Source organism: Drosophila mojavensis, unplaced genomic scaffold (assembly GCF_018153725.1).
Source record: "Drosophila mojavensis isolate 15081-1352.22 unplaced genomic scaffold, ASM1815372v1 contig_80, whole genome shotgun sequence".
NCBI lineage: Eukaryota > Metazoa > Arthropoda > Insecta > Diptera > Drosophilidae > Drosophila > Drosophila mojavensis.
The window spans coordinates 12,853,813-12,871,971 of NW_025318906.1; the positions used below are offsets into that span (position 1 = coordinate 12,853,813).

General features: G+C 38.4%; 4 protein-coding genes across 10 annotated transcripts; 2 read left to right on the top strand and 2 right to left on the bottom strand.

Annotated features, from left to right (window-relative positions):
• The first annotated feature begins 1,204 nt into the window (after nt 1-1,204).
• LOC6579686 lies at nt 1,205-2,164 on the top strand. 2 transcript variants are annotated; one of them, XM_002005532.4, is made up of 4 exons: nt 1,208-1,317; nt 1,381-1,442; nt 1,525-1,746; nt 1,805-2,164. In XM_002005532.4, the coding sequence occupies exons 2-4, from the start codon at nt 1,423-1,425 to the stop codon at nt 2,139-2,141; spliced, it is 579 nt and encodes a 192-aa protein (XP_002005568.2). In that variant the 5' UTR covers nt 1,208-1,317; nt 1,381-1,422; the 3' UTR covers nt 2,142-2,164. The 2 variants fall into 2 exon arrangements, with proteins under 2 accessions (XP_015019314.1, XP_002005568.2); XM_015163828.3 differs by having other exon boundaries at nt 1,205-1,317; nt 1,381-1,746.
• A 552-nt stretch (nt 2,165-2,716) lies between these two features.
• Nucleotides 2,717-11,691, top strand: LOC6579687 (ATP-dependent 6-phosphofructokinase). Of its 6 annotated transcripts, none has more exons than XM_015163832.3 (12): nt 2,717-2,840; nt 2,896-3,007; nt 3,060-3,151; nt 3,207-3,453; nt 4,301-4,402; nt 5,996-6,337; nt 6,402-6,556; nt 6,688-6,796; nt 8,852-9,040; nt 9,303-9,745; nt 9,805-10,647; nt 10,711-11,691. In XM_015163832.3, exons 1-12 carry the CDS (start codon nt 2,797-2,799, stop codon nt 10,847-10,849), a joined length of 2,817 nt encoding a protein of 938 aa, XP_015019318.1. In that variant the 5' UTR covers nt 2,717-2,796; the 3' UTR covers nt 10,850-11,691. The 6 variants fall into 6 exon arrangements, with proteins under 6 accessions (XP_015019318.1, XP_015019316.1, XP_015019317.1 ...); XM_015163830.3 differs by lacking the exon at nt 6,688-6,796 and adding an exon at nt 7,380-7,488 and having other exon boundaries at nt 2,718-2,840; XM_015163831.3 differs by lacking the exon at nt 6,688-6,796 and adding an exon at nt 7,970-8,078 and having other exon boundaries at nt 2,718-2,840.
• Nucleotides 11,692-11,693: 2 nt separating this feature from the next.
• LOC6579688 (glycerol-3-phosphate dehydrogenase, mitochondrial) lies at nt 11,694-14,121 on the bottom strand. The gene has a single exon (XM_002005534.4). It carries the CDS (start codon nt 14,066-14,068, stop codon nt 11,936-11,938), a length of 2,133 nt encoding a protein of 710 aa, XP_002005570.1. The 5' UTR covers nt 14,069-14,121; the 3' UTR covers nt 11,694-11,935.
• A 24-nt stretch (nt 14,122-14,145) lies between these two features.
• Nucleotides 14,146-16,355, bottom strand: LOC6579689 (cytochrome b5). Its single transcript, XM_002005535.4, has 2 exons — nt 16,156-16,355; nt 14,146-14,830 (listed from the first exon to the last, which is right to left on the bottom strand). The coding sequence occupies exons 1-2, from the start codon at nt 16,273-16,275 to the stop codon at nt 14,543-14,545; spliced, it is 408 nt and encodes a 135-aa protein (XP_002005571.1). The 5' UTR covers nt 16,276-16,355; the 3' UTR covers nt 14,146-14,542.
• Between the last annotated feature and the right edge of the window lie 1,804 nt (nt 16,356-18,159).

Below are 18,159 nucleotides of genomic sequence, written 5' to 3' on the forward strand. Positions count from 1 at the left end.
TTTTTTCTTTCTCCTTGTATGTAAATCAATCGGTTATTCGGATTCAAAGAGTAAATGAACCAGTAATGTTGCCATCCTGGAACTAGTATCAAAATTAATCGTACGATCGATGCGATAACTATTTATAACGTACTTACATATACAAATATACTTACTATATGCAATTATGCAAATGCAACAGCAATAACAGTATCAATGTGCAATTGTTATAACTAAATGTCTCAGTGTTTACTTTTTATATTTTTATTATCATCTATATGTTTAAATGTAAAACCCCAAGCCTAAAAAAAAAAGAAGAAAATTAAAAAAAAAAACAGGTGTGTGAAGCAACTATATAAAAAAGTAAAAAGAAAAAGCAAATTTTATTTTTCGAATGATGCCAATTGTTGCTAAACTCAACTAATTCAACATTCTGCTTTATTGTTGATATTAAGTTTGGTTTATCAGGGCATTTAATTGCAAAAGAACAGGAAATTGATAACTAATCAAAATACAAATACAACAGAAATTACTTATATTGACAGCTAAGTAGATCCAATTTTAATTCGAGTTGGCAACAACAACAAGAGCAAACGCCAAACCGAGAATTTAAATATGATCTATGCAAATGTGTATAAAAACTGTATAACTGTATATTTTCGCAATTGAATTTACGCTTACAATATACAAAATAAAAAAAAAAACCGAGTCGAATAACCCAAATGGAAACTGCAAATACATAATACACAGACATAAAAAAACAAAAAAAGAAAAAACATTCAAAATGTGTTGAAGAACAACAACAACACAACATTGAGCACACATAAATTGTATGTGTGTGTGGAGGCAAAGATTGATGTGAAAATTTAAGTTTATTGAAATTACAGTTTCTTAATTACCAAAAAAAAAAAAGAACAAAAAAATAAAAATACAAAAAAAAATTGTACTGTGTTTATTATGCTCTATTCTAATTTCACCTTAGATTATAGGTAAGAAAAAAATATATAAATATTATATTCTATTCTAATTTCAGCTTAGGACTATGGGTAAGAAGCAAAGATTTTATAAAAAAGTTTGAGAGTTCAGTTAGATTTACTTTACGAATAAACTTATAACTGGATTCATTCTTATTGATTCAAAAACTACACTGAATTAGTCTTATAAGCTGGTTTATGTATACAATCTATTCATACACGCACAACTTCAATATAATGAAATGAAAATGAAAACGAACAAAGTAGGTCATTTCTTTTCGGACCTTTCTCAAAATTAAGTAGATTTTTTTTTTTTAGGAATGCATAACTGTAAATTTCAAGTTTTGACGAAGTGCATAGCTCGGTATGTGCCGAAGAGTCGGTCCAGTCGATCTATACAAATCTATATCCCAAATATCTTTAACAGCAACCTCGACAATGCTTTTCACTTCCTGAAAGTTCTGCCCGCATGCTGTTATTCTGGCCGAGGTAATGCTTGTGTTGGGAGAATAGCCGTCTCTATGCTGCTGCGGAATGGTTATTCACAGGACTATCGTTGTGTCCTTTTCAGTCAGCGCAGCGATAACGAAAAGTTGCTGGCCTTCAAGAACAGAATGACCAGCTGTGCGGATGTTGCCAGGAAGTACGATTACCTCATGGACTTGATGAAGGAGAATATCAACTTGTATTATCGCTACCTCTGCGACAATACAGCTGAGGTGTTGACCGTGGTGAATGCGGTGGACAGCGCGCTCGATGACATCAGTAATCTGGGATTGAGTGTTACCAAGAGGTAAGCAATGTGTTCTACAATTTGATATTTACGTCATAATCATTTCCTATGCCTAAAGTCCGAATATGCAACGACTTGTGCACGTAACTCGAAGTTTGGATTTCGATCGTACTGTGAACCATATAAGACAATATATAGATGCCGAGAACAAGAAGAAAGCTCAAACACGCTTTGGCTTTGCCTTGAAGAAGAAACAAAAGGAGCAGAAAACGGGTAAACAGAAGGACAGGCAGAAGGAGAGGCTAAAGGAGAAGGATAAGCATGAGAAGCCTGTGCGTGTGAAACTTCCACGTCGTTTGAAGAAAAATGTAATGAAAACAACGAAGCGAAAATATGTAATTTATCTGAAAAGATTAAGGTTAAGCCAATTGGTGAAAAAAATGCCTACTGAATAATTCATAACAACTACAATTACAAATTGAAAGTAAGTTTCGCAATGGGCCTTTCTCGGCGATTTTCATGCCATCTAATCCGTGCCCTCTATGTAGACAAACAATTCGATGTAATAGCTAAAAATATGATAAGTATACATATATGTAGTATGTATAATTAACTAGCAATCATCGGATATCATCGAATTATTGCATCTGGATTACCTATTGGACTACTGGAGTGGGATTTACTTTGTTGGTCACTGAAACTATTTTAATTTGTAATTTTATTTTTTATTTATTCAAGTCAATTGATCATATCGATCCTTAGCGGCACTGCTCGACTGGTTGATACCTCCGAGCTGTTTTATATACATACATATACTGTTCAAACTATTCCTAAAAAAAAACTCGATATATGTTTTTATTTACTATTAATATTAGGAAACTAGAGCCAAAATTCCATTTCTTTGGCTATTTGCCCAACAGCGAATAGTGAATTCTTAATTTTAAATTAAAATATTTGTTTAAACAGAGTATGCCAGAGTATGCCAGTCCTTAATTGATCGGAGACTTGACATATAATGTAAATTGTAATTTATCTTACACGTAGTCAAAATTGAGTATGTATTTTATAGATAATAGTGATTTGTAGTGATTTGTCCCTTTGGTAATTGATATGCATGCATTAAAATTTCGAGTATTTTCCAAATTATCAGCCCGGTATGTACGAGCTAATGCGTAGTACCCAAAACTGATCGAAAGCCATCGCCCATAGCCTAGTCGAAAAACAGGAACTATTGCCTACGACCCAACACTGTCCCAGTAAACCGCAGTTGTCCGAGCCGTCTCAATCGGATTCACAATTGGAAAGCGCCCAAGTCATTGAAGTGAGTTGAATATATATAGAATTTTGAATATATTATAGTATTATCTTTGCAGTATAAAAACAATCTGTGGCATGGCTGCTCCGATAGATTAAATACTTTGACAATGGAAATTAATGCAAAAATGAATTCCATGTTTCTTAATAAGTAAGTGAGATTGCAGAGATTACAGCCAAAATATCTGTAGGTAAACCATTTCAAGTCCTAAGCTAGAATATTATTTCTTGAGGAAGCGGCAATTGGATAAAGCTTACTGGGCAAATGCTTTAAAATGCCACCCACAGAGTTTAAATGAATTAATCCTTTTAAGCAATGAATTACTCCCATTGATAAGCGGTGTACATTTTATGGGATATGATGACAATGAGTCTTTAATGTTTGACGAATCATCTCTTGGCCAGCCAGAAGGCGTACGGCTTACCAACTATACTAAATTTAAAAACAAATATGTAAGTAACATAATCCCAATTAAATGCAATCGGTTAAAGTTTAAAATACTAACGGCTAGACGCATGTAAGTGTGGTGAAAAGCTTCCGATATGCCATGCAGAAGCAGGCTGGCGTAACAGAGCTTTTGTCTGGCAATGCGCGCACAGCTGTTGCACAGCTGTCAATATGACACTCACTGTGTGTATGTGTGGGGTAAACAAAAAAAGTCCAATAGAGTAATCGCCCATTTTCACCCACAATAGGGACAAATTGATAGCAGAAACTTGCCCGCATTACTGTTAAAATTGGTTGCATTAATGAAACATATTACCAAAAATCGCGCATAGTGCCATTACGCTTAAAACGTGACGGTGCGACGCGATAAAAACGCCAGCCAACCAGTTCATTGCATCAGTGTGCCGTGTAGTTGCGCTTAACGCAAAGCGTTTGCTGCGTTTAAAGGTCACCTTGAAACGTCAAAACCGAAACTTCTGCGCTCGACCGCCGCTCTCGCGCCCAGTTTGTGAAAATCGTCTCGCAGGCACATAGCCACGGCATCTGTGGCCAGCATAAGATTTGCGCAGTTCATTTGGACAACTCAGCTTCCTCGAAGCTCCTCCAGTTGCGCTGTGAATCATTCACAAAATATTTCCCATTGGGTGCATCCAACTTGAACTTCAATACGTGCGTCCGCCTCTCACTCTCACCTCACCTAACTCTCTCCCTCTGCGTGCGTGCGTGTGTGTGCGTTGCCGTTGTTTTTTGAATCGATTAACTTGTATTTGAATAACTTTTAAATCGAAAGAGGTGCTTGGCCAAAAAATGAATAGTGATACTAATCAACGTTTCCTGGCACGCGGCTCCCAGCGCGACAAGGGCCTGGCCGTCTTCACCAGCGGTGGCGACTCCCAGGGCATGAATGCTGCTGTGAGGGCATGTGTGCGTATGGCCATCTACTTGGGATGCAAGGTGAGTTTTGACCTCTGCCAAGTGCTTTTGCATTGGTATATATAATTTGGAAATACACATTGACACATATGTATACATACACACATACATATTATTCACAAAAATGTTCTTATCGGTTACCGGAACAAGTTCAGCCATTGAACTTTATGGTCTACAGCAGACTCTGTTATGCATATATTTATATATAGCAAATTTATATATATCAGCTGAACTTGCAATTAAATCATAATGAAGGAAAAGAAATAAAACAAATTAGCTTGTTCTGCTGGCGGTGTGAATTGCCGTTAGATAACCCAGGGGGTAGCAAAAAAAAAAAAAAAAAAAAAAAAATTCAAATAAAAGCGCCTCACACTACGTTCACAGAGAACACCAATACATTGACAATACCACTACACACAGGCGAATCTTGTGTCCGTGTGCGTTTGACATTGAGTTTATTTTCGGGCAACTTACAGACGATCACGCAGATATATCTGAGAAAATGCGGTTATTGTTTGAAAAGTGAATTACTATTTGCCTATTATTGGTTTTATTGATCGACTCGAGCAAGTGAATTCGGTTTTTGAGCGTCCAATATGCCAAATTTTTATCACACTCTGTGAGAGGGCAAAGAGTTGAAATTTTAAATAATTGCAATTGAAATAAATTATTCAAAATTTTACGTTGATGGTGATGATGATTTTTGCAATGAATAAATTGTCGCAAGGCTGATGTTTCTATTTTACTTTTTTTTTCAAAGTCACTTTCATTTTCTTTTATTCACTTTTGATTTATATGCTAAATTATTCTGGGTAACATTAAATTATGCATATATGTATGTATATATGTTTATTATATAAAAACAAAGTCAATCAGCGATACAAATTTCTTATTTCAGGCAAGGAGTTAAAAGCGAAAACGAGTTCAAAATGCTGACTCGAGGGGTTTTTCAATTCTTATTTTGTTTTTTCTTATTTACTTTGTATTAATTCTTAACTTCTGGTTTTATTTGACAACATATAGATTAATAATCTCGTTTAGGTCATTCAATTATTTTTAAAGAGCTTTATCGCCTATTAAGCCCGATAAGTACTGAGCTATATGCAATAATATATATATAAGGAAATACTCATATTAATAAAATGTACATTTTATATCATTATATATGATGATATTTTTATAGTTCGAATTTTATACCAATAAAACGGAAGCTTTACAAAGCATTTATTGAACTTTAGTGAATTAAATTCTAATTAAAAAATTTGTAATATATACATAACAGATATATGTATATATGTAAAAGGAAGCTCTAAAAAAAGCAATTAAAAATTAATAAAAATACACTTAAGATTGTTTTTAATAGCCGAGCATTCGTTAGACTAACATATTAAAATAATATATATTTATTTATATATTATTAACTATATATATTATAAAGATTTTGGAAAGTGTAGTCAAATCAAGAATGACGCAAAAAAAATCAATATTTTGAAATAAAATAGTAACAATTCTTGGAATTTCATATTTTATGATTTATAAATGATTCATATTTACTTCAAAAGAAATTTATTGAAATCGAATATAATACCTTTTTTCAATAATTTGTGACTTCAGGTCTACTTCATTCGTGAAGGCTATCAGGGCATGGTTGATGGCGGCGATTGCATTCAGGAAGCATCTTGGTCGTCGGTGTCATCGATCATACATCGTGGCGGCACCATCATTGGCTCCGCTCGTTGCAAGGACTTCCGTGAGCGTGCTGGCCGCCTAAAGGCTGCCAATAACTTGGTGCAACGCGGCATTACCAATCTGGTGGTAATTGGCGGCGATGGCTCGCTGACTGGCGCCAACCTGTTCCGTCAGGAATGGTCCAGTCTGCTGGATGAGCTGGAGAAGAATAAGAGCATTACCCCTGAGCAGAAGAACAAGTACAATGTTCTGCATATTGTTGGATTGGTAAGTCTTCCTCTCTCTCTCTCTCTCGCTCTCACTCTTACTCACTATTTATTTACCCTTCCAGGTGGGTTCGATTGATAACGATTTCTGTGGCACGGACATGACCATTGGCACGGATACGGCCTTGCACCGCATCATTGAGGCCATCGATGCCATTGCTAGCACTGCCTACTCGCATCAGCGCACCTTCATCATGGAGGTCATGGGTCGTCATTGCGGGTAAGCCATTTGTTATCAATGAATCTAAGCTGTTTTAGTTAGCCTGTCTGTGATGTGTAACTAGTTACGTATAAAGTGTTAGCTCTGCTCAGTGTCAAATTCCAAATGCTAAATGCCTTCACTACTTATAGTTATTTACCAGTTGTCGCCGGCGTTATATCCGAGGCAGACTATGTCTTTCTGCCCGAGTACCCGCCGCCACAAGATTGGCCCGATAGACTGACCCTCAAACTGGACCAGGCAAGCAATCAGCCATCAGCCATCAGCTCTCGATTGTTGAATGTCCCGCATACGAAAACTTTCTTTCTCTCCATATATACAATATATATATCTCTATCAGACCCAAATCGTTCTGTGTTCTCTTTCGTTTACTTGTGAATCAAACATTCAATGTTTGTGTAATGAGATGGATAAGTCTAAGTGTTAGGTTAATAATTAAGGGAATGATAAAATAATTAGAATGAGCTAGTCTAGTTATATATCAACTGATATTATTTATAATTGTTATATTAATTTAGGCAGATTTTAGGGCTAATTAAAATGAATATATCTTATTTATGTATGATAGTAGATAGTGATGATGAAATCTATTGAAACTATATGAAGTTATAATTAATATTCCTCTTCTCCTCAGCTCTTTTATCTTACATTGAAGTGATGCTCATTTCGTAATGTTTCCTAATTTGTCGCTCTCTTTCTCCCAGCCCTTTATTGACTCTCTCCTTTTGATTTTCCCAATATATATACTATATAGTATATATATGTATATTTGTACGGCATATATGTATAACCAAATAATACAAACACACATATATTTTTACAGTTATTTAGCGCTCGTTGGTGGCCTGGCCTGCGAGGCCGATTTCATATTTATACCCGAAATGCCGCCGAAAGTCGATTGGCCAGATAGGCTTTGCACTCAGTTGGCCCAGGCAAGAAGTGATATTTTATTTAAAAAAAAAAAAAACAAAAGCTACCAAACACAATATTTCTCATAATGTGTTTGCTCTTTCTCTATTTTTCTATCTCTCGCGCCTCATCTGCTTTTCGTTGTTGCAATAGACAACAGCAGCAAAACATAGAAACATTGCATTTCACCCACCCACACTCACACAGACATATAGACACAGACACACACACTTGCGAGCAGGAATTATTCAGATATTATATATATATATCATGCATCAAGTTATAAATTCTTTTGTATATATATTTTTGCCTTTATTTTATATAAATATTCGATTCCAAAACTAGATATATGATGAACCCGAGTTAAACCAAGCTACCCACCCACCCAATCCTTGTCTATCCGTATCCTAAGCATATTGTAATTAATGAAAAATCAATTAACAATTCATTCACCTGTGCGCATCGTGTCTTTCTTCGGTGTGTTTGATTTATTTTCGTTTTTAGCTATTTGGCAATTTCAGCCGCCATTGCCACAGAGGCTGATTTTATGTTCATACCCGAAGAGCCCGCACCAACTAACTGGCAGGATGATCTGTGCAAAAAGTTAGCTCAGGTCAGCCCACTGCGAAAGGGTTTACCTTTTCCAGTCAAATTCAATATAAGTCTATGCGATGGTATTTTGTTTTTCGGCTTACTACTAAATTATTCAAATTGTATATACATATATAGAAGAAAAAAGAAACATTAATTTAACAACTTTTTCTAACATTTCTAACAGACGTTTCAAAGAGCAAGCAGCTTTTTGTCAAAAACTGATTCTAGACTACTAATTGATTGGCTATTTAATTGATTTTTATTGGGTTAAAGTGTAGCCACACACACACACATATAAACAAATACACTTATTTACTTTTTGCTGGACAATTTAATTGGCTTCTATTACGCCTTCGTTTACGTTTATTTTCACTGTATCTTAGCTTGATTAGTAAATATCTATATATTTATGGATTATTTGTTAATTTACTTTTAGCGTGTTTCCTTTCAAATTCATTGTTTAAGCTACACATATACAAACAAACAAAAAAACACAAACATTCTCTCTCTCTCTCTCTCTCTCTCTCTCTCTCTGTCTCACCTGTATTTATCATCGTTTAATTTTGTTTGTAACCTCACATTTGTCGTCATCTATTCACATAGAAACATATATACATGTACATATATTATTTCTTAGATCATTATCATTATCATATTTTCGTAGCACTTTGTATATATTTTGAAGTTCTTCATTGCTTCTATGTACACACTCAAGTTACTAACCCGCTCATTTTTTGAGATTTGCATAGAACGGTGCAATGTCTAACGTCTCTTGCTTTCGTTCTCAAACAGGAGCGTTCAGCTGGTCAGCGTCTGAACATCGTCATTGTGGCCGAGGGAGCCAGTGATCGGGAGGGCAATCCAATTACCGCCGAGCAGGTGCGCAAGGTGATCGACGAGCGTCTCAAACACGACGCTCGTATCACTGTCTTGGGTCACGTGCAACGCGGTGGCAATCCCAGCGCCTTCGATCGTGTCTTGGTAAGTAATTGCAGTTCTCTATAATTAAACTGAGACTGAAGTGTAGAGTAGATAATTAGAAAGTGTTTAAAAATGCCAGACTTAGAAATACTCTGTATTCGAGGCCATTTTTAAAAATCGATCATTTATTTTTGACTTCTTTCGATCGTATGGGTGCTGGGGCCCATTGATAATTTACTTTTACTTGTTCATTACTTATATTTTAAATAGCTCCCATAGAAATTATCGATAAGTGAATTTTAAATTTTCATCATGTAAACAGGCTTGCCGCATGGGCGCCGAGGCCACATTGGCTCTGATGGAAGCCACGCCGGAGTCAGTGCCGGTGGTCATCTCGCTGGACGGCAACCAGACGGTTCGTGTGCCTCTTATGGAGTGTGTGGAGCGCACCCAGGCTGTAGCTAAGGCCATGGCGGAGCGTCGCTGGGCCGATGCTGTGAAGCTGCGCGGTCGTTCCTTTGAACGCAACCTGGAGACCTACAAGATGTTGACGCGCTTGAAGCCGCCCAAGGAGAACTTCGACGAGCAGGGCAAGGGCATCGAGGGCTACAGGCTGGCTGTGATGCACATTGGTGCGCCGGCCTGCGGCATGAATGCGGCCGTGCGCAGCTTTGTGCGCAATGCCATCTATCGCGGCGATGTTGTCTATGGCATCAACGATGGCGTTGAGGGCCTCATTGCTGGCAATGTGCGCGAGCTGGGCTGGTGAGTAAGAGAAGTAAAGATGTAGTTAAAAATATTCAATAATTGACTCCACTCCACAGGTCTGATGTCTCTGGCTGGGTGGGTCAGGGTGGTGCTTACCTGGGCACCAAGCGTACTCTGCCCGAGGGCAAGTTCAAGGAGATCGCCGCTCGCCTCAAGGAGTTCAAGATCCAAGGTCTGCTGATCATCGGTGGTTTTGAGAGCTACCACGCCGCTGGCCAAATCTCCGATCAGCGCGACAACTATCCAGAGTTTTGCATACCCATTGTGGTTGTGCCAGCAACCATTTCGAACAATGTGCCCGGCACCGAATTCTCGCTCGGCTGCGATACCGGCTTGAATGAGATCACCGAAATCTGCGATCGCATTCGCCAGTCGGCCCAGGGCACCAAGCGTCGTGTGTTTGTCATTGAGACCATGGGTGGCTATAGCGGCTATTTGGCCACGTTGGCTGGCCTGGCTGGTGGTGCGGATGCCGCGTATATATATGAGGAGAAGTTCTCCATCAAGGATCTGCAACAGGATGTCTATCACATGGCATCCAAAATGGCCGAGGGCGTGTCTCGCGGCCTCATCTTGCGCAATGAGAAGGCCAGTGAGAACTACACCACTGACTTCATCTATCGCCTGTACTCAGAGGAGGGCAAGGGTCTGTTCACCTGCCGCATGAACATCTTGGGCCACATGCAACAGGGTGGCTCTCCCAGTCCATTCGATCGCAACATGGGCACCAAAATGGCCGCCAAGTGCGTCGATTGGCTGGCCACACAGATCAAGAACAACATCGACAGCAATGGCGTCGTCAACTGCAAATCGACCGACACAGCAACACTGCTGGGCATCGTCTCGCGGCAGTATCGATTCACGCCCCTGGTCGATCTCATTGCCGACACCAACTTTGAGTGAGTGCCACAATAGTAATCTCTATACAGAATTGATCTGAGTATTTTCGTCATCTCCCACAGTCAACGCATACCGAAGAAGCAGTGGTGGCTGCGCCTGCGTCCATTGCTGAGAATTCTGGCTAAGCACGACTCGGCCTACGAGGAGGAGGGCATGTACATCACCGTCGAGGAGGAGTGCGCCACAGATGCCGTCGCTTAGACAGCTGAAGAAGAATACAACAAACACTTATCATGCCCAGTGCACATAGAAAACATCGTAGAATCAATCTTAATGTTTATTTCTATTCTGACATTTGTTTCTATTATTGTTTCATTTATATAGTAAACATTTTTGACATATTTATACGATAAACATGTCTCTCAGCTCAGGTCAAAGTTTAAACAGCTAATATTTACTGATATTTAGCCAATCTAACCATACCCTAGAGTGAATGTGTGCACTCCGAAAAAATCCATGTCAACTAAGTGTATTTCTAATGTATACATACATACATACGCACATGTATATACCTTTCTATATATATACATATATCCGTATCAAATATGCCGCCACAATAATTATTTATAATTTTCTTCATAACTCCACTTTGTAAAATTTTCCTTATTCACTTATTGCTTATTTATTTTAGTTTATGTTTTTCTCACTTTGAATATATATTTATAGCACATACATAATCCATACATGAAATTGTTTACTATTGCTTTCACCTTTGCATGTGTATTACATAAACACATCAATTACAGCAACAAAAACCCGGTAAATGTTTTACCTGGCAACATTTACTCACACAAATTAAATGTATTGAAACACACTATTAGTATGCTATCGTCATTGTTGCAAAAATACATATATATATATATATATATATATATATATATACAAATGTTACAAATACTATAACTATTATATATATACACACAAGCTCCATAGGGCATATACGAGTTTTGCTAAGAGAATATAGAAAACAATTGTTAAATGATTACAAGGTCTAAATAACGTCGATATTCAACTTTACAACTTAAATACAAATTTAAAACACACATTTCCATATTTAATTACTTTCGCATTATATTCTACTGTTACTGCTCGTTCATTTCCGTTATACTTTTTTTGAACGCGAACGACTCGAATGAGCTGAGTTGCCTAGCTAAAGTGTGGCAACACTGCTGAGTTCTGTTTGCTACGATATGGTAGCACTACCAAATAAATATAAATAGTATAAGAGACAGTACAGAATAATTTAAATACACTAAGAGTTTTGTACGAGATTGATTGATTCGATCTTCACAAGCCGCCTCCGGACCGCTCGACCGTACATTCGCTTTGTTTGCGCCGCCGGCGGCTTATTGCCGAAATTTTCTGGTCTAAATGCATCTTGGCATAACGTAAATATGCCGTGTCTCCGTGCACAATGGCCGACATGAGCATGAGGAATTCATAGAGATTTACCTTGCCCTGGGAGTGACAGTCAATGTCCCGCAGCACGTCGTGCATCAGGTCCACCGGCACCTCTTTAACACCGAACGACTTCATGGCCGCACAGCATTTGTTTATCGACACGAAGCCCGTATTGGCCTCGTCGAGATTTCTGAAATGCTCGGCATACTTCTGCACCTGATCCACAGACAGCTTTATGGGTATATTCATATGAATTGGATCGAATTCGGTTGTATTTCCCATTTGAGTATTTAGAAATTCTTGCGCTTCTTTGATTTCTCTTAATCGCCTAGCTCGGCTCCATTTCAGCTCGCGCGCCATTTCGCTGGCCACGCGCGGCAAAATATCCTCGGCCGCCTGGACATTAAGAAAGGCGACACGCAGTCGACGTGCCACCATGTCGACCAGGGTGCAGGCATAGTCCCTAACCCCCTGTCGCACCTCCGCCTCAATATAGGGAAATTCGGAGTGCAACCGTTTACCTATAATGGGCCACACGCTGCCACTGGCGTTGGCGCCAACGGCCACCTTGAACGCATTTGAGCCGTATGTGTCGGACAAGTGCTTGGCCACATCCCGCTCCAGACCGAAATCCTGCACCAGTCGTATAAACATGTTTGGTGACCAGCCAATGGCGCCATCCAACTTGCATGAGGTCGCCGTAATCGAATGCTTTCGCAACGGCTGAAGTCCACCATTGATAATGGCAGCGTCTATAGCCTTCTCTGCTATCAGCCGGAACGATGTCCATGTGCCGCCCACGATTGAAACCATGTTACCGGGCCCTATAGAAATCACATGGTTCTTGAGCGTCGAATGGGCCAGCTCTGTCGACTGAGTGGGAAGCGGCTTATAGCCGCCCCAAGCTGCGAGCACGTCACAGCGGCGTACATCAAAATTTGGATTAATGTAGTTTCTGATGCTGTCCAAGAGATACTGAACCTCCATCTCTGTTGGCTGTTTCCCCTGGGTGGCCTCGCGTGTGTCATCCGAGGTGCCCATTAGCGTATGCCCCAGCCAGGGTAAAAAGAATATTGTCGAACCGTTGTCCGTGTACGGATCGAAGAGCCCTACCTCTTCGGGACAGTAAAAGGGCGGCAGCACAATGTGCGAGGCCCAGGTGGGCGTACACTGCTGCGACGCACTAGCATCCTCCAGGCGGATAATAGAATCACTCATGGGGCCAGTTGCATTGATGACCATTTTGGCGCGAATCGTGTAAGCTCGGCCGGTCAGTTGATCGATAGCTTTGGCTCCAATTACAGTTTTGTTCTTGTCCCGCAGCAGATCGACCACCTTCATGTGGTTGCAGACGTCGGCGCCATAGCGGGAGGCGGTCAAAATGATTGCGAGACACATCCGAGCGTCGTCGTGCTGGCCCTCGTAGAAGACGAAGGCGCCAACCATGTCACGGCGCATCATCGGAAACATTTCGAGGGCCTTCCGGCTATTGATGTATGTGAATCCTTTCGATGTGCCCGGTGCCATTAAGTGATAGAGACGCAGTTTCATCCAATAGACAGGCAACTGCCACCAATTGTGTACGGGCAGCATAATTGGCACCGACTGATTGAGGTGCGGCGCCAGATTGGTAATGTTTCTGCGCTCCTGCAGCGATGAGTGAACACGCCGAAAGGCGGACAAGTCGAGATGTGTGATTGCATGGTCCAAATCTCGCAGACCGCCGTGCAGTAATTTACTGGATTTCGACGAGGTGCCACTACCAAAATCATCGGCCTCAACCAGGGCAGTCTTCAATCCACGTGTAGCTGCATCTAGAGCACATCCAGCGCCTACCGCTCCACCGCCAATGATCAGAACATCGTACTCGGTGCGACGCAACGCATCTAAATTCATGCTGCGTGTGGGCAGCTCACGTTTCATCTGGGGCGCTTTGCTTCGATCCTGGGCAGCTCCGGCAGCAGAGAGTGCAAACATTGAGCTGCCGGCCAGGACAGCTACGTGAATAAATTTCGACATGGTAACATTAGTTGTGATACAAAAAAAGAAAGAGTTCGAAAATTAATTTTGTTTTGACAAAAGAACAAACAAAGCAATTTCGAATACATTCATATTTAATAGTCTATTTAAATATATGTTTGTGTATATTTCTGTTGCGTGTTGGAAAGTTAAACAATTATCTAGCTCATAAGAAAACTCAAACCCACTTACTATAGCAATTAGTACAAAAACAAGATGCCAAAACATGCACATTTTTAACTTTTAAACTAAGCACAAATTCTCTCTACAAATTCCGCCAGCGACAATGGCAAGCGCGCAGCCAAACGCCTCCGGCAAGTGCATGAGACACAACAGTATTAGTATTTAAAGGCAGGGTATCTGGAAATCAACTCTTTACATGTGTGTCTCTCTCTCCCCCTCTCCCTCTCTCTCTCACTGTGTGGAGGCGTCAAGTGGTGCAGCATTGAGGCGAGTGGGAATTATTTATTGACTTTATTGCTGCTTAGCATTGCCAAAGTAGAATTTGTAAAAGAACGTAGCAACCAGACAGAGAACCAGTGGCACTATCCACGATTTCAACGAACTCTCCTCGTTCTGTGTCTCTGTGCTCCAGGTGGGTTCCGATTTCTGGGCAACTTTCGTGCGCTCGTGGGCAACCAGTTCACCAATTTTGTACTTCTTCATCATGTCGCGCGCGTCGTGGCTGTGGCCAACATCCTCAAAGTTCTCGGTGGCATCTTTGCCCGCCTGCTCGATCAGCACCTCTTCACCGCCGGGATGCTGAAAGAAAGCAAATGAATAACGAATATTAAGTACGCTCTTTTCATATGCCAAACTATGCAAATGATTTGCTGCCGCCTTCTACGCTGACCGTGAAACCCTGCTCAATGTTTAAAACATCAAGCGCCCGCATCAAATGCGCTCGACCCACGGCAGTCGGATGAAGCGTGTCTATTTTTAAACAGTGTGAATAAACGTCGAAAAGTTTTTAATGCAAGGCAAGGTTCTACTTTCATCATTCACAAACTTTAATTGCCTCGCATCACAAACTGCAGCGTAATCATTATAACACAGAAATGATTTAAGTGCTGGGCCTTCTTATCACCAGCAGAACTTAAAACCAAACGGTCATAGTGACTAGCATCTGCTAATTTGTATAAGGATTTTAAGCGGATACTAATAGATAATAATAAATATAATAATATATAATAATGAATATATTTAATTTATATATTCCTATCTGATAAGAAAAATTACGATTGATTATTGTTGATATTTTTCAAATGGAAATACACCAATTATTATATATTATTATATAATGTATATATCAGCAACAAAGAATTTATTTATTTAAATATTTTATATATTGATTATTACAAATCCATGCATGTATATATGAACACTTATTCTTTTGTTAACTGAATCATATATATGTCGATTTTTACACTATGTTAGGTCTTTCTAGTTGATTGACTTTAGAAATTCAAGGTATATAAAGCTGATCTGAATTGTACATTATATATACAGATGTATATACATTTGTGTGACTTTCGCTTCACATTGGTTTTCTAATTTCCTTCCATATACGGCTGAGTACTTAAATACAAAGTAGAAATGTAAATTTTCGTTTGAACAGATTTTGCTTAACTTTTGCCCCATTTCCATTGATAATGAATAAAAATAACATTTGAAACTGCGCGCTGGCACGAAAAATAATATGCAATAAATATGAATACAAACATAAACGTTTCGAAAAAACGACAAACACAATATCTTCACAAGTTCAATGTAGCTGTGAGCATGAGTAGGTCATTCATTCATTCATAGATCGTAGGTCAAAGTACAGGGGCAAGTGGCTTCTCGTGTTTTACGGGTAACATTATCATATTCTCAAACGCAATAAGTGGAAACATATACATATGTACAGGCTAATAACACTGCTAAGACGAGTTATAAAACCCAAGTAATGATGATAAGACAACTTGTCCCCCTTCCCACAGCAACTACTCACACCAGGGGAAATCAAATTCCATCGCCCGCGCCCTCATTCCGACGTGTACAACAGGGGTGCTGTTGCTGTTTATTAATTGCTAGACTCTGCTTACCTCGTTCAGGAATGCTGTGACATCGTAAACAGTATTGTGAATTAGCAGCCATGTATCCTTGTTGGTATTGTGTTTGGCAACTTCTGCACGCGTATAAGTTTTTTCTCCTTCACCGGACATGTCGATGACTTGTTGAATTGCTTTTCTATTACTAATAGAGTATGGAATAAGTTCGATCGAACGACTCGCTGAAACTGAATGAGCGAACCACTCACTGATTGTCGCTCATCTAGCTCGTTAATGACTCTGTTATTAAAAGCAAAAACTTAACATTTGCCCAAACTGTTAATAACAGTAAGCAATTTATTTTCAGAATTTCAGTGAGCTATACATTTAAATGTATCTCAACAATCATTTAAATTATCTTTTAAGCATTTTTTCGAGTAGAAAATTATTATATCAATATAATTTTTAAGCATAAACAGTTTGTAAAGTAACTGAACTGTCTGCTAGCACTAATGCACGACATTTTAACATAGCCCTAACAGAACCATTATGAGTAGTTTATGTTCGATAAATCGATTTTTAATTTCAAATTTGAACTTTTTCGCTGCTGTTAATAACTATCAGGTTAGCGCGGGACTTTTGAGTTTAAAAAAGATATTTCATATTTATAAACATATTTAGTCCACTGATAATGTTATTATATAATTGTTGAATAAAAATAAATGAAGCTTAAACTTTTAGTTTTAACTGTATATTGATAATACATTGGAATACTTGGAATGTCGAGATTATCATTTAATGAGTCTCCAAAAATATTTGGAATTGACGGTGACTTTAAAAACCTCACGAATCCTAAAAGTTTGCAAAGCCAATAATCACTTCAAAATCACTTCATACTATAAACATGACTTATTCATCATCTATTTGGCTTAAATTTTGACCAGCAGTAAACAAATACTTGCATGTTAATAGACTCGCATGCGCCGATTACGCATATTAAATATTTGCCGTCAACTTCTTATCGCTACCAGACTTAACACTCTCTCACATTCAAAGTGCTGATATCATGAATACGCAGCGCTAATGCCATTTATCAGCACAAGAGAGTGATGTCCATGCATTTCCCATTGATATGCCTTCATTGTCTAAGAAAGTAAACGTGTTATGCTTCCCTTGACTGGTTGATTAAAAATAAATAATAAGCTCATGTAACTTTACTGATGATATTGTGCTGACAACGATGATTCGTTAATATATGCTTTTCTTTTCTCTCTTTTTTTTACTATTTGTCCTCATCTATTTAAATTGTATTTTAATTAAACTTTATTTATAAACAGTATTAATTTAATTTAATTATTTTTGTGAATTTTGTATATATTTTGTGAATTGTATTTTAATATAATTTTGTATATTTTCATTGAGAATAATTCTTTAAGAAGGAGACAACTGTATCTGTAAAAAAAATTGAAATTGAAAGAGACTAATTTTGTATACTAAAAAAAATATATATATAAAATAAATCCAAATAAAATATGACAAATATATATACTCTACTTATCAATTAGTCATATAGCACACAAGACTATATATATTTTCAATTTCAGTTCTCTTAACAAGAATGGAATACCTATGGAATTGAATATTATGGAATATGTATTAGTAAAAACTCGTGTACAGATCAGGATATATATATATACATATATGAACATATAGGAACATGTCTGATTAGAAACAGATGGTAAGTGCCTATGTACAATTACATAATAAGAACAATTGATAGTTTCACTTTGTTTATATTTTTTATGTATGTATTTTTTAAGTGCCTATTAACCGGCGCTATCTGCTAGAAAATACACCTTGCCTGCCTTGAGTAATTTGCAAATGATAAGGTAATTTAATATGTAATCGATTCTGTTAGCAATTAATACGGCAGACAGAGAGAAAGAGAGATAGAGATAGAGAAATCGCGCTCCCTATATTGTTAATTCAAAAACGAATGATGACATGGCTAATAATGATTAAATTGTGGGAGTCGTCATAAGCTCCATTTAATTTGAA

Excerpts from the sequence above, each read along its gene's own strand:
- LOC6579688 (XM_002005534.4), bottom strand. The coding sequence starts at position 14,068 with ATGTCGAAATTTATTCACGTAGCTGTCCTGGCCGGCAGCTCAATGTTT.
- LOC6579689 (XM_002005535.4), bottom strand. The coding sequence starts at position 16,275 with ATGTCCGGTGAAGGAGAAAAAACTTATACGCGTGCAGAAGTTGCCAAA. Across the intron at positions 14,831-16,155 it reads TCACAGCATTCCTGAACGAG|CATCCCGGCGGTGAAGAGGT; the intron begins GTAAGCAGAGTC and ends GCTTTCTTTCAG.
- LOC6579686 (XM_015163828.3), top strand. The coding sequence starts at position 1,274 with ATGCATAACTGTAAATTTCAAGTTTTGACGAAGTGCATAGCTCG. Across the intron at positions 1,318-1,380 it reads TTGACGAAGTGCATAGCTCG|CAACCTCGACAATGCTTTTC; the intron begins GTATGTGCCGAA and ends TATCTTTAACAG. Across the intron at positions 1,747-1,804 it reads GGATTGAGTGTTACCAAGAG|TCCGAATATGCAACGACTTG; the intron begins GTAAGCAATGTG and ends CTATGCCTAAAG.
- LOC6579687 (XM_015163832.3), top strand. The coding sequence starts at position 2,797 with ATGCATGCATTAAAATTTCGAGTATTTTCCAAATTATCAGCCCG. Across the intron at positions 6,557-6,687 it reads GTCATGGGTCGTCATTGCGG|TTATTTACCAGTTGTCGCCG; the intron begins GTAAGCCATTTG and ends CACTACTTATAG. Across the intron at positions 6,797-8,851 it reads TGACCCTCAAACTGGACCAG|GAGCGTTCAGCTGGTCAGCG; the intron begins GCAAGCAATCAG and ends GTTCTCAAACAG.